We start from the raw sequence: 16,140 nt of genomic DNA, 5'->3' as shown, positions 1-16,140 counted from the left end.
CTTTGACATCGGCTTTATTTTTGTAGCAGACAGGAAACAAGTCTTCTGTTGTTTGTAAACTGAGGATCTAATCACTTCCCTACCTCATATATTCTACTCCAGAAACTCTCTGGTTACCAGAGTCATCAGAAGCAGGCATTTGTCAGGCTCGCTGTCTTGCTCCCAAGTCTTCCATCAGAAGTCTTCTCTTGTCATCATTGTCACCTGACACTAAGGGGGCAGTGATCCCATGAGCAAAAGCCATGTGAATGTGAAAGAGAATAGCTGGGAGTGCCTAGCAGTGCACAACCACTTAAAAATTTTAATATTAAAACACTAAGCCAATATGTGTTCTGCAGAAATCAGCCAATCCTAAGCACACTACAGTGGCCAAGCCATAATAATTGTCAGCTGCATTGTCTTCCTCCCACAGGAATAAAAATAGTAGGAAATACACCGTGGAGCGTGGCTTTATGTATTTGTATAACTGAAAACTTGATAGAGGCTGCAACAATGCAAAGTATGGGAATATTATCAGGCCATTTTATGAAGAGACAAACTGAGGGCAAAGGTTTATGACTTGTCAAAAGTAACACATGGCAGAGCAAGGAGTTCTGGCTCTACTCCGGCTTTACAAGCCTGTAAAGAGTACACTAGTGCCTAGCTCTTGCTATGTGGTTCAGATACATTACACTATTAAACTCCATCCTTTTTTTAGTGTGTTACTGCTCTGATTGCCCACCAGTAATTGGGGTTAGTTTTACTGGATGGATTTTTGCCCTGGAGCTGCAAGTGATCAATTACTAATACTAACTCACAGCTTTTGGTATGAGCTGATATTGAGTGAGACCAAACATATGGGAAATTGTGATATTACCTTGGAGTTCAACACGATCTTCCCTCGGTGTATGATTTCAACCTCCTCATGTTGTTCCTACACAGCAGGAGTCTGCCATGCAACAGAATTTCTATGGATAACACATGTATATACACTCACAGGGGTCACTCACCATTGTAAATTGTTTATATGATATACAGCACTGCATTCATAAAGGGAGAATGAAATGTGTTTGAATTTATACATTTTTTTCTCCAGGGGTATACAAAACTCTTTCCATGTTTCTGATGGACTAAAAATTTTCCCCAGCGTAGTGACTCTCACAATTGCTGCACACAGGAGGAGTTTTGAATCTGCAGAGATAATTTAAGTAAGTGAGAATGAAATTTGGCCAGGACAATCTTCTTAATGTATTGATCTTGGCCCTGCTTATGATTGCCCTTCAGCAAAATGCTCCTGTGGTACAGACACTGCTTTTGCTGTGTATTGAAATTGAGCATTGGTGTTAATAGAAGAGTCAGATCATGCCTTCTTGGGTTTACCTGGGAAATATTTCCTTCATATGAAGCCTCATGCAAGAGTGAAAGAAGGTGAAAGAGTTCATGTTATAAGGTACTGTTGTTCAGTGAGGCACCATCAGAGAAGACAGGAATTCCTTACCACACAGATTCCAGATCCATCAAGGCATCTGTTTGCATTACCATTACAGTTGCAAGGAGAGCATTTTCCTGAACTGGTACGGTAAAATCCTTCTTGGCATCCCTGCAATGAAAAAATAAAAATAAAGTATTTCCTACACATATGCATTTGGAGAGTTAGGTTTGGCTGAGAGGCAGGGGAAAGCAAGAATTACAACTGTCAGGTCTCCCCAGAGCACACTGCACAACCCCATCATAGTAGACCACACACGCGCTGCTGAACTCGAGTCTGTTCTTTCACTCTCTGCTCTGGTGCTTGCTCTTTTTGCCTCACAGCATTTAAGCTGTCATGATTCCTTCCTGTGTCCTGCCCCTGGCAGCAGTGGGTGCCTGCCTGTGGGTGAGGAGCTGGCAGATTTTTACTGCATTTCATACTAGAAGATGAGTTATCTAGAAATTATGATCCTTATTCAGTAAAGAAGGTGTATTTATTGGAAAGGAACAACTTTTGCTTACAAAAAGACAAGCTTTAGGAAGTTTACTAAAAGCAGACTGTGTACTGGGTTCGGTGAGCTTTGGACGAACAGCCTAGAGGAGACAGAAGCATATCTGCAAAGAGCAGTGCCCTCTGGGTGAAAGCTGGCTGCCTGCTGTGAGATGCTACTGAAGCAGGGCTGTCTGTCTGTCTGTCTGTCTGTCTGTGAGGCTGGCGAGATGTGCCAGCAATAATCTGTTGTCATTCCAGAGAGTAATTAGTCCCAGGGAGATACAACAGTTCTTCAATGTCACATAATAAATAAAAGGGGGGAGATTGCACGAAAGGTAAGATTTTTCCCGTTATTTCTCAAATGTGTGGCCATGCCCGGTCTATATCATTTAGTACTTTTGATAACTTACCAAAGCTTACCAAAATTAAACAGAAGATTGTAAATATCTAAATTTCCTTCTTTTAAATACTAATTAGAGCAATAATATCAGGAACTAGAAGCACAGACAAAGCTACTAAGATGCCCCTCTAAGACTGGAAAATAAATAGAAAATTAAAGAGGATCACTTTCGTTTGATATTTTATGTGTAGCTTCTTGTTCTCCACTGAGGAACTTCCACCTCATTGTGCAAAGTCGGTGAGACATGCACAGGTTGACCTCAGGAGCAACCTCTGTTACTCGCACAGCATCTGCTCACCCTGTGCAGCCTCCCTGTGTCACACGTATGATGCTAGGTCCATGCAGACTCGTAAGCTTACGGATCCTAAAGCTCTTACCCTTGCATAACTCTTGCAATGTTGTTGCAAAGCTGATGTGAAAGCCCTAGCACGTAGTTTAGATCTCCAGGAATTATTTACCAGACCCTGTTTCTGCTAGCATTTATGAACACTGTCCCTGAGGTGGCTGTCAGAGCTTGAGACATGCCAGGCTCTTCTGGAATATTTTTTGTGGTTGCCTTTACAGCACTTTGTGTATTCTGTGGCTCTTGAGGTCACTTACTCTTGTAAAAAGTGGGAAAAGTGGGAGGTTCAAGTGAATTAGAAGGGCATGATCTCACATGGTTTGCATATTTATGAGGTACTAGGCTTCTTGTTATATCGTACTGTTTTAATTAGGATTAGATTTCCTTTGTATCTCTCTCTTCCTCATTTTCCTGGGTTGCCCTGAAATAAAGGATAGTTTCTTTTCTGCACTGGCCTAACCAGTGCTTCTCATGCCTGCTCTGAGCTATGACATGAACAGCAGATCTACAATATCGAATGCAGCACCACACAGCGATACCTCCGCTAGCTGCAAAAACTCTCCTGTGAGTGGTATGGCTAACTAGCCCCGCTGCTGGCTGTGGCTACTTAACCCTGGCACAGTGCTCTGGCCGACCTGCTTCTGGGACCTGAGCCCGTACGCCTGCACCGTGCTGTAGACGCAGCTGTGGGGCTCTGGGTAGCAAGAGCCGGCAATCGCGAGATTCAACTGCATGTTAGCTTCTGTTCTCAAGGGTGGGTAGATACTTCTGTCCAGACAGATAAGCTGCTTGTTTAGGAAATAACGAGAAATTACGAGATGACTAAAAACAAGCTTTAAAAATGAGGTTTACAAATGAATCATTGATCCAGTCTTATCCCAGAGAGCTCTGAGAAGCTGAGATGGACATAAATGGAAAACTCAGTGGCCTTTACCATTCTTACACACAATATTTTATCTGGTTTGCTTTGGAAACACTTTCTTAGATAATAGCTCCTAGGAGGAAAAGCCTTCATACCACAGCCACTTTGGGACAGCAGAAATGCTGTCTATTATTAGTACTGCTTGTTTCTTTCAGTTGTTTAGTCTTAAGACAGAGCTGTAGGACTGGCTCCCACCAGACTAAGGGTTTCAGCTGAATCATTGCATCACACACTGTAGAAAGGAGATAGTTAGTTTCTAAACTGAAAACAGATTCTTATCTCAGTGTCTGTCTTGGCAATATTTCTCTCCACCCAGACAGATCTAAGGCATGTTATGTTCTCTGATGCCCCTTAACTGATGGGTGGTCCTAGCTGGTCCGTTAACGTCTGCCCAGAAGCTTTCTTGATTTTGCAGGTCTAAGCAGAGTCATTTTTTACTAATGATGGTGAACACAGACAATGGAACTGTATGAGTCTGTGTAAAGATGTCTACGCAAATCCTTCAGCTGGCCATAAAGATCATCTCCTTTGTACTTCAGCTAAGGGTATGCCTGCATTGCAGCCATGAGTGAGCTTTCATCTAGTCCACTCACTCAGCAGTAACAAGTTAGGTGCGGTTCAGTGCAACACCGCTGGTTCCAGCTGCGCGGGCAGGGTTGTACAGTCTTTGCTGAAGTCCACCAGGAACCATTTTACCCCCTGTTCTGAGGAGACGCACTTCTCAGTCCTTCAAGACATCTGCCTCAGTTTTGGGTGCCTCTGCTATTCTCGCTGTCACAGCCCCTCTTGAAAATAAGATGCAGGGTCTTAAGTCACCTGGGTATTTTTTAGCAACATTTTTTACCCACATTATGCAATTCGTCACAAAAAGTTGGAAGATGCTGATGCTCACTATTTTAATACAGTATTTTAAACCATGGATTGCATCAATTTAAACCAGAAATGAGGTATTGACAATCAATACTATGAGGGAAGAGGGAATGAGGGGAAAATGTGATCCAGATTGTTTCCTTTTCATTCATAAGTTTTCTCAGGCATTCTCAATTATTCTGATATATTTTTGTTGCTCCTTGCCCTATTAGTGATAATGGAGTGATTGGTTAGCTGTTCCAGGGTGTGAGCCAACATCATATTTATAAAAAGAAGTGTCAGAGTGTTGAGCTAATTGAGGGATTCAAATGGCCAAATGTTCTGGGAGTACAGAATAATTGCACACAAAGCACAACCAGGTCTGGAACAAAATGGAAATACCCTCCCTGAAAAATCATTATGTAGGCAGTTGCGTGAGGAACATTTCCATCCACTGTCTGTTTCTGAATGGTGAAGACAATTATCACGCCAAAATGCTGGGTCTGTATTAGCAACTATGTCTTCACAATTATTAGATTTTTTTTTTCCCCAAGGGACAATGTTTGTGGTAGTTCAGGCTGTAAAGTCCAATCTAATGTGGATCTTGCTGAGCTCTTGAAAATCTTTTACACCCATGGTGCATTTACATTTATTCCCCCCTCCTTGCATCTGGATTTCATTATTACATTTCTTAAAAACGAGAACCAGCTGCAGTGCTGAAAGCACTGTGGAGCCTGTAGTCATACTCTGCTTCTTCAGACCCTTTTGCTGGTATGGCTGCAAGATGGGACTGAAGACAATCCACATACGCAGCGTATGAGTTTGCCACCATATTACATTCAAGCAGTTCCACCGATTTCATTGAAGCTGCTCCTGATCTGCGCCTGTATAGCCAAGGGCAGAATGAGGCCACGGTTCCTTCCCTGCTGCCAGCTATCTGCCTGGTGTGGCTGTGCTGGGGTAAGTGTGTTCGCTCTGACCCTGCCTCTTCTGGCTTGCTTCTCCCAGCAGAAGAGTGCTGTGCTGGTAATGTGCACAGGGTGTTCTCCGTGGTTACATCTGCACCAGCCAACGGAAGAAGGGCAAGGCATGGTTTCAGGCACTGCCTTATGATCATCCATACTCACTGACGGTTCATTTTCTGCCTTGATTTTGCTCTTTGAGAGACTGTGATTTTCCTGACAATTCCCAGGCACAGCTCAGAGCATGGCATCTGTTAGGATATGTTCCCACAAGGTAAGAAGTATGGGGCTGCTCTTTTCTGGGCAAACATGGAGAGAGCTTCCGCATGTGGACATAGGCTGTGTTATGCTACTTGACTAGGAGGTTCCCACACTGCTTTATTCAGTAATTCAGATGCAGCCATTGACTCTCTCATCTCATGGTAAGAAAACATGGCATGTTTCTTTAGTTAGTACTGGAACTTGTGGCTTTCCTGTGAGTATATAAAAGCACAAAGGGTCTTTTTCTTCTGCAATAAAAGGCTCCCTTGGATCCACACCAGTGTTTGTTTTCTGCAGTGTTTTCTCTTGAGTGCTGGGGTACATGAAGGGATGTGGATTCAGGGATAAATAGTCTGCATTAAGCAAAATCAGCCTTTGTTATACTCATTTTACTCATGCCTACCAGTCTTTGGCCAGTGGTCTCATTGCAGTGGATCCAAAACAAACCCAGAAGTAAAAGATGGTGATTGCCTCCAGGACCGTTGTAAAAGAGAAGACAGCTGGTGTGCTCGGGGAACTTAATCTGAAGAACAGCCCTCAAAGTAGCAGCCACAGCACATCAGCTGCCAAGCCGCTGCTTGTTTAGTGTCAGCTGAGACTTGGCTGTAGCTGGCCAGCTGCGCTACGCTCTTTGCTGCTAGAGTCAAAAGGTGTGCTTCCTTCCACATCTGAGAGGGATCCTCAGTGGACTCCGTGGATGTTCAGGCATGAGGGCCAAGATCAAACATTACAGTATTACTTAGTAGATTCTCACTTCAAAGGTCACTTCAGAATAGTGAAAGTGAGTGCAGCCTGGTCACAGATGAATCCTATAAACTCATGGGCTTGTGATGATATTAAAATCAAATCTATCTGCAAAAATAGAAAGAAGTTGTATCTTGTGTCATAAACACCTGTATTTTGTGAGAAGGGTGATCTTTGATGCCCAGAGGCAAAAAGGCACATTTTTTTAGTTTCTGGCAACCTCCACTCATCACTTCTTCATGTGCCAAGAGGCTCGATAAATGACTGTAGCATAATTTATAGTATGCTAACCAAGTCATGGTAACTGTTTGTGATGGTGCTCTTTTAGCCTTCAGTGGAAGAGAACTAAATTAATTCTCATTAGCTGTCATGTGGTGATGGTCAAGAACATACATAGATAGTTACCTCTGGCTAAGGTGTGTCCTGGGTTCATCTGGGACAGAGTTAATTTTCACAGCAGCTGGCTGGGCTGACCCAAACAGCCAGTCAGATGGGATATTCTATACCACGTGATGCCATGATCAGTATTTAAGTGTGGAGCTGGCTGAAGCCTAACCAGTGCTGGGAACACTGTATGTTGTGTATGATTTTTATCAGTATTATTGTTTTTTGTTTTCTTCTCTCTTTGCCATTCTGTTAAACTGTTCTCATCCCAACCCACGAGTTTTTGCGTTTTTCCTTCTGATTCTCCTCCCCTTCCCACCAGGCAGAGGGAGGGAATGAGGGAGTAACTGTGTGGTTCTTTGGTGCAAGTTGAGGCAAAACCACAACAGCTGATATACCACAGCTTGTTTACCTGCTTTGTCTTGATGGTGTAGCAAGTTCATTGGACATACAGTTTCATTTGGAAAAGATTTTTTGTGCATTCGAGTTTCCATTTTTCTGCAGACTGACCTGTTCTGTAACAGTGGTAAAAATATTGTCAGAGAACATACTTCAGAGTCTTAGTCTGAGAACTGTGAAGCCTGGTGTGACGGGTGATCTCTCAGTCGAAACATCTATGGAGAGCTGTGACACATATTGTGAATTATTTGCGTGGTAATATTTATGACTTGACATAGATTGATCAACAGTTTCAGAAGGGTGGCACACTTAGAAGTCCCACTGTTTCTTATGGAGCGAAAGAAAAGGAGAAGAGAAAACAAACTTTGCTTGAATATTATCAAGCTTCACCTCAGAGCTGTGGGACAATAGAAAAATGTTGCTCCTCTTCTATAACAGGCCTCATGTCAGTCAGCCATAGATACCTATCAAAGTAGGACACATGAATAAATAAAGCTCAGGTTTTTAATGTATTGATGAAAACAATCAGACAAATTGAGTGGAGCAATGTCCCTTCTTGACAGCTTCACATCAAGGTGTAATGTTTTTCTGGAAGGAATGGTTTAACCAAACAGAAGTTTAGGGCTGAACATAATAATAATTGCTGAAACTATCCATCTTTTGCTGTACAGCGGTGAGTGAATACTCTAAATATCCTCCACACATTTTAAAGTCCATGGATCTAAAAGAGAAACCAGTCTGCTGGAAGTCCATGGCATTGCCATGGAGACAACAGCCCTCTGCTCCTTGGGGACATTTCCAAACCCAGCCAAATCATGCTTGCTTTTGTTTATTTTTTTTTGTGAGTAGTATTTGGAATCAGCAGCCGCAGTTCTGAGGCCTTTTTGAAGATTGTTTGCTTAGGCCAACTTGAGATAAATAGCCTACTGCCCTTCCCAAAAATAAAGACGTTTTCCTGCTTGAATATCTTCCAGTACTTTCATTTATGTAATTATTTATTATAAATAAGAACATTAGAGAAAGAAGTCTGAGAAAGCAGTCCTCTACTGCGCATTTGATGCTATTTCAATTTCTCTGGTTTCCTCAGAATAGGTAGGACTCTTTTCTGAAGGGATTCCTGGTCTTTATTACCTAGAATAGGGTCTTCCCTTTCAAAATGACTCAGTCCCCACCCAGGTGTGCACAGAAAGCATGCCAAATGCTCTGCATTCAGCAGGCCCCACCTGAGATGCCCATGTCAGCCATGATGACAGCCCCGAGCTGAGATCCAGAGGACCCCTGTGCTAACACAGCTGGGGCTGTGCTGGTGCAGGGGCATCCTGTCCTGCAGCCCCTGAGGCTGGGCTGCCTGCGTAGGAGGCCCAGACCACAGCAGGCTGGGGGTCATCAACGTGGAGACATCCACATGGGAAGAAGCCAGCTGGACACCATTCATATGCCCTAATTCCTTCTATACTAAAATGCATCTAAAGTAGGTCAGCTGTGCCTGTTGCTCTCTAGTCACCGCGAAGGGGAGCTTGGAGGGCTCACTCACGTGTAGGCACCTGCCGTGCACACAGAGCCCTGGGGGATGAAACCTATGGCACGTCAGGTGTGCTGTGTAGAAATGTCCAGGTTACAGCTGCTATGCCACAGATCTGGCCAAACTGCTGGACACTCTGTTCCTTTGGAGAGGTGTGAAGCCTCCTGGCAGACTGTTCCACCAGTCAGTATCTTCAAGTAGAGCAAGTGGATGCATCTGAAGGAAACCTGGATGACTGAGAGGTCCAAGTGATTATGTGTCTAGATTTGAGTTTAGGCTGATTCTGGGCAGTTCAGAGCGTGACCATGGGATGTTTCTGTTTGTCTGGATAGTGTCTGCTCGGATATTTACAGCTAGCTCTCCAAAGGAGCTGTGTTATCTTTTCAGCCCATCACCAAGATATGTTTTTCTTCTTTGAGGGGCACAAAGCATACACTGGCATCTTTGGTAAAGCTATAATTGTTAGGAAGCATTTTAAAGTGCTACTGGACATTTCCTATCTGGAAATTTATTCTATTGCTGCTAGTATCTCAGTCCCACTTCAGCTTGATGGCTTTGGACAGCATAGAACATATTTAGGAAAGAAATCTGAGAGATTATTATGAAGACTTTGTATTGCTATCTGAAATACTCAGTGCTCACTGCAAACAGTGACTTTAGTTCTAACACATGCCTGTGAGATACAAGATTATCCCATTTTACAAAGAGCAAACCTGATCCCTGCCATGATGTTAGTGCTGGCAGGTTCATTCCTGGCTCAAGTTGCAATGAAGCACTGTAGATATAGCTGGGAAGAAGGTCTGCGATGCTGTGAGTGACCTTGAAAAACTCCAGAGCTAGTGACTTGAGTAAAACTGCCTGAATAACTATGCAGCTAAGCTCTAGCACAGAAAGGAGCACGACCCCATTCTAAGGACACCTTCTGGTTCTCTCCAAAATGCACACTTTTTGCTGCACTAAAAATACTGCTTTGCCAGAACAGGGTGCAAATAAACAAAGTGTTTGACTCTGTGGACATCCTAGCTTAAAACCACTCTGGGTAGGCACAAATTGTATGGCTTATCGTGCCTGGAAAGCATTAACTACAAAGCCATCTTCTTTACCTCGGATAGATATATGAGTCTACTTCTGGTGTTTCATTCAGCAAGAAAGTACTGAGGGCACCAACATGACTTGTACATCTGCTTTTCAGCTCAGGACATAGCTGGCTTCTCGTACATTTAATCATGGACTTTTAAAATCCAGACTGCCAGTTGTAGGTTGATGGACATTTGACCATTTCTTGCTCGCTGGGAGCAAAGTAGCAGACATTTCAAATTCCTTGGGTCAAAAACGTGTTATTCATAAATATAGACACAAAGATTTAGTTCTTCTTCAGTCTGCTGGGAAACTTTATGCAAACAAAAAGAGCTGCAATAACACTGCACCCCACTGTCCTGACCTTCCTGCCTTTGGTGACCTGCAGGAGAAACCCCTCTCCATTTGTGGCCAAACACAAAGTCCGGCAGATCTACAGTACACACTGTGTGGAACTGAAGCTCGATGCTGGCATGTGCTGTTGGTGGGCAGTGAGCTCAGGAGACCTGGGCTCATTGCTGTCTTACACAGCCAGCATGCACTTTACTGATTATGGAGAAGGTGCTTAACTGCTGGAGGTTACATTTTGGCTCAAGCGTTCAGCATGTGGAGAATTTAGGAGTATCTTGTGACTGCAGAGGGTCTCAAAGGTGTGTGTGCGTACATGGGGATGGGGAAGAGTCAAGTGAAGGGAAAGGATGTAGCTGTATATTTCTTCTGCAGGATCCTGGTATTGACTCAGCCATGCTGGTTGCTGCCTCGTCCACAGAGAACTGGGTGGACTTACATGTTCACCAGAAAACATATGAACTCTACTTGCTGTGTAGAGCCAGAAGATAGGAAAGCCTGCATGCATTTCTCACTTTTCTGAATACATAGGCAGCTGCACTGGGCCTGTCAGAGATTGGGTTTACCAGACTAATAGGGTGTTTGCTAAGTAATGCTCTGGTTTGAATGGTCTACCTGGATATGTGTGTAAATTATGGAGATGGAGCCCTACTTCTGTCGGGGAATGAACTGCCAAAAGCTTTTATCCCCATCTCACATCTTATCCAGCCAATGCTCTGCTCATGCAGGCAATGTGTGATGCTCCGGTATGCTGCACACCCAGACTTTTCCACTTTTGTGGGTGAGGAACTCACTGACACTAGCTCACCAGCTCTTGCTGGAAACGATTTTGTACCAAATGCTGACTACAGCTGAGAAAAAACTGTTAAGTCTTGGGATGAATTTGACTGGAAAATGTTATGATTATGCTGGTTTTGTCCATGTCGAGGAATCAGTAAGTATTTTACAGGTACAGTAGCTCATGTAAGACATCTGAGAAGCGTGCATCAGTGGGTAATCTGCCTTTCCTTTTTGGCTTAGCTAACCATAAAAGACACTCTTGCTATACTTCATAACTAGGAGATAACAAATCACTGAACCTAGCATCAAATGCTGCCAAACGCCTCTGTATGATCAGACTCCTGAGGCATGTTTTCCAAAAGGGTAGGACAGTCAGTGATAACTGCATTGAAACAGTGCCTTTAATATTATTTGCTGCTTTGGATATTATTTGGCATTGCTTCCTTTCCTCCCAGCTTTTGTCCTCATCTGTTCCACACATGGTCGCTAGACTGTTCACAAGATCACCAGCAATGTGCAACCAAGAAGTGCAGAGCAGATCTCCTGTAATACCTACCTCTTCTTTCCTCTAATACTTACTATGAGAGAAGCTTGAGAGGGTGATCTCTGTCTCTCAGCAGCTGAAATGGTTGAGATAACAGATGGCTGTATTTAAACACTGATTTTTATTACTCCTTCAACCTACCAAAAGGATCCATCCCTACAAATACATTTGATCTAACTATGGTAGGCCATATGGACTAAGGATCTGTTGATCTGACGGATCCTATATGAAGTGTATGATTTAGGGTAAAATTTGTCTAATTATATTCTCTCTGCTTTGTTTTTTTCTGATTTTTTGAAGCAAGAGACAGAAAGATATTTCTGGAAGGTGTCCTTGAGCTCTTTACAGACAAGTATTTGATGACAGCTCTGGTATTATCCTAACAGTCATTCATACCCCTGTTACTTTTTTGCAATCATAACTATATAGTTGCAAATCATTTGTTTGTCAATTTCTTCTAGCTCTTGGGTCCCCAAAATTTGGATGGTTTTGAATCTCCCAAAGGAGAAAGAACAATCATATGGATAGAGATTTGTGTAGTTACAATCTCCTCAAAAGCGTAGTGAGTACTTGTAGCACTGTTTGCTGCAGACAGCATGTTCCAATAGGTCTGTTTATATATAGTGAGGCATTGATTAAATCCGTGGCTCCTCAGTTCATATTTATAGCACACATTCACTCTAGTTTTTATTTATAGGTTATTTTTTAGTCTTGTCTATATTATATGTCTCTCTCGTTGGCAACGAGGCTTGAAAGTCATCTAAACAGTCTTACAGTAAATGCCAACCAGATGAGATGGATGTTCATTGGCCCTTCTTGGGGGAGGCCTCTCTGCTTCTCTTGGGCTGTTTCTATTAATGGAGCATCTGAACATCACGCTTATGGGCTGTGGATCTCCACCTGCCCCCACTGGCTTTCATAGCCCTTCTGCTGTTGCCTTGTTCTCTACTCGTGCTCATGTGCTCCCTGTCCTGCTTTCCATTTGTCCTCCTGCTCCTCTTCTCCACTTTGCCTTTCAGTGCACCTGGTTCTAGTCCCTCACCCACTTTGTGACATACAGACCCTTCACCTTTAGTCTACTCACGTCTTCACAGCAGTAGTTTCATTGTGTTGTTTGAAATTAACTTAAGGAAAAATATTCTTCTCCCTGAACAGATGAGAAACTCATTGCCTTGTTTCTGTGCACAAGCTCCTCTGTCCCTAAGTATGTTCGTATGTATATTTGGACTCAGGAAAACACATTCTTCTGCTCGTCTCTTGTGTGACCATGAACATTACATTATTGCTCAGTTTCCCTGTCTGGAAAATGGAATAATGACCATAGTCACAAAGAATCTCAGAATCACAGAATGGCTGAGGCTGGAAGGGACCTCTGGAGGTCACCTGGTCCAACACCCCTGCTCAAGCAGGGGCACTTAGAGCTGGTTGCCTGGAACCGTGTCCACATGTACCCAATGTAATCCACAGCAGTGTACCCAATGTAATTCTGGATTACAGTGTCCCACGTGTACCCAATATAATCCATAGCAGTGACACAAGTCAACAACTGCATGTCTTTTAAGATAACTAGTCAGAACCGCTAGGAATAATGAATATCCCCACATGGGCAGACATTTCTGGTAGTCATGATTTGCTTGTTTCAGATGCCTGCAGTGAATATAAAGCTGTTGCTTGGCCAGAACTTCCAGTCTTTTCAATCCAGTGCTGAAAGAACATTTTTAGCTTCCAGCTAAACAGCCATAGTTTAAAGCTGCTTGCACATTTACACAGCACTGCTTGGCATTGTGCTGTCTTTACCATTTTTTCCTCCATCCTTTCTAAGGGATAGACTACACGCTGGTGTTTGAAGGCAACTTTTGTAAGTGACCTGCAAGGATTTACTGCCAAAGTGACATGAAAGATATATCACCAGATATAAGAAAGGATTAGTCAAAGAGTGTAGGAGAAGAGAAAGAATTACATTTCAGTGTTAAAATTTCCCATGAAAATTTGAAGCTAACTTTGTAGGAGAGCTTTTAAGATATTTAAGGAAAATCTGTTTTCTTCAGTTCATAAGAGGAAGGGAATATGAATATGGAAAAATATTTGATATAGAAATTGTTTTTGTTAAAATATCTTTTATGGCACTTGTTTTTGTTAGATACAATGATAAAAGCGTTTTCCTCTTGTTGAAAAAAAACAAATGAAGAGCTGGAGCTCTTACGAAGGTACAAATAACATTAGTTCTGCAGGTAACTTTCCCTTTTAACCTGCCTTGTTCATTTCTCTTCATTTGCTACATCTGTCTTCCTAGACCAGGTCTTGGCTATGGAAGAGGTTGCTGTGAGTTCTTTCACCCACTGAGTTAAACTAGAACTATCTTAAAAATAAAATGCCCTGGTGACGCCCTTTCCAAGACCTGTCATGCTTCACTTTAGCTTAAGTTATCATCTGAAGGAATAAATGGATTACAAATTCCCAGGCCTTGAGTAACAGCAAATTCAAGACTGTCTTTGTAGTTGAACCTATAAATCCCTATGAAGTGACATTTCAGAGGGATCTTTGTCCTTCTCTGCAGAATGAGTCTGTCAGAAGTTCGTAACTGACCTGTTGGCCAGATGTGCTCTGCTGTCAAAGTCATCATAAAGAGACATGGACAGAAGTCCTGCTCTACACCGTGAGGTACTCCACAACATGCAAACAAAAGGAGGTATCTACTCTGCAGTTTTATTTCTTCTCTGTTGATTTTTGCTAAATTTATCTGAGCTTTGAAGCCTCACAAATGTAGAGAATTTAAAACAAACAGGCTTGCTCACCAGCTTCCCCTTAGGCCTCCAAGCTCTATTTATAATTTCTATAAGCCTTCATTACCTCTGGTCTACAGTATCAAATTCTTCTGAACTAGAAAGGTCACATTCTAACTATTATTACTGGAGAAATTAATTCAGCGTGTGACATCATAGCTAGACAGTTAATTACCCCATTTAATAGGACACTACAGCTGTTAGAGAACTGTTTGCATGCAAAAAGCCACTCTACGGTGTTTACCATTTCAAGGGCAGAAACCTCATGCAAATTAGTCATTTGCAATTTCAAATTTATTTTTAAAATTGTAAACATTTCTGAAAGGAACACATTTTTTAGCTTATTCTCCAAATCAATATTCATGATAGTTTTATAATAAGCACCCTGGTGTAGTACATTAAATTCCTGTATTGTTCTGTTAAATTTCTGACATTGTTAATTGTGAAATATTTATTGCTTCCCATGCTCCAATGACATTGTAAATTAGGAATTAACCAGAAGTTGGTGAAGAGTTTTGAGCACAACACTGGTAATCTTTTTTTATCCACTTTGACAGGTACCTCTGTTCTATCTGTATTTAATGAGATAACAAACTAAAGCAATTATGTGAATTATATGATAGCAAGCTTTCAGTTTTGTTATTTAGCTTGCAAATGTAAAAGCAAATTCTTTCTAGCTTAAATATTCAGTGAAGCCCCCCAATATTGTTTCATATTCTTATTTTTTAAATTAAATTCAAAGATGAGATAGGTTCAATGAAAATTAGAGCCTCACTGGGTGCATTTGCCATAGATCTGGGCAAATTAAGATAATAATGGGGTTTTCTAGGTGAGGATATGAAATGCTCATTAAAGCTGCAGTGGTGTGTTTTTATGAAGCTCAGTAATCTGAATCTTCAAACATCAAAAAAGTAAATAAAGCAGTGACACTGGTTTTGAATCTGTAATCTTTTTCAGTAAACAAATTGTTTAGTGAGCAAGGAAGCCTTATTTTCTGTTACTTGCATCCTTTCTGTCATCCCCTGTCCGTGGGTCTCAATATCGTCCCTTTTTGTCTGCATTCCCAGTGAGGCCCCCACCTGAGAGCACAAGGCTATGGCTGGGCTGGAGCCACGCACACAGCATCTGGCCAGGCTGCAGCTGCTAAAGAATATGTCTCATGACTGAATTTTGTCCATTTTTCCAACTGTTGCTGTGTTAACCAACAGCTTATCACTGTAAGATCTCCATCATTTGTATGTACAGAGGGGTTGAGCTCTCCTCAGAATTTACTGAAAAAAATGTGGTTGCCTTAAGGGACACAGGACAAGACTCTGACTGAGTAACAGCCTGATTTGAAAACTTCACTTGCTAACTTATCCCTGACAATTGGGCATATTTATGTAGCACCTGAGGATTTATCAACTCATCAGCTTCCAAACCAGAAGTTGATTTTTGATGATAATAAAGATCAGATTATGATGCTGATGGAAACCCTCTTCCCAAACTTTTCAAAAAAAAGGTTTAGAGATTGCTAAAACTGAAACGAACAAGACTGAAATGAGTTGTTCCAATTCTAGGTAAAATCTTGCTGGCAGGGTAGACGATACAGAGCAGAAGTTACCTCCATTTCTCCCTGTTGCATAGTAGAACTAGCAGTAGGAGAGAGAGTGGATATGGCTAATTGCACATGGATAATCCCCAAACCAATAAGCAAAGCAGAGCACAGGCAACAGGGAAAAATGACAAGGAACCCTGTCCCCAGCCAACTGTCACTCTGTATTCTTGTTCCTTGAGTGGGCTTGCACATGCCTCCCTTGTAATGCTGAGATTGTAACAGTGACTCCCGTAAAAGTAAGCAATAGCTGAAAGCCAGATGGCTTTATGCAGAGCAATAACAT

At 42.2% G+C, this 16,140-nt stretch overlaps 1 protein-coding gene across 1 annotated transcript in view; it reads right to left on the bottom strand.

The window, feature by feature from the left end:
- Positions 1–16,140, bottom strand: part of LAMA4 (laminin subunit alpha 4) — a 105,044-nt gene that overhangs the window by 79,397 nt on the left and 9,507 nt on the right. The window contains exon 2 of the mRNA XM_009938093.2: positions 1,478–1,579. Coding sequence (XP_009936395.2) covers positions 1,478–1,579 — 102 coding nt within the window. The remainder of the gene's footprint in view (positions 1–1,477; positions 1,580–16,140) is intronic.

This window comes from Opisthocomus hoazin, chromosome 2, assembly GCF_030867145.1.
Source record: "Opisthocomus hoazin isolate bOpiHoa1 chromosome 2, bOpiHoa1.hap1, whole genome shotgun sequence".
In the NCBI taxonomy this organism is placed as follows: domain Eukaryota; kingdom Metazoa; phylum Chordata; class Aves; order Opisthocomiformes; family Opisthocomidae; genus Opisthocomus; species Opisthocomus hoazin.
Note: the sequence above shows the minus strand (reverse complement) of the source record. Positions and strands in the feature narration are given on the sequence as shown.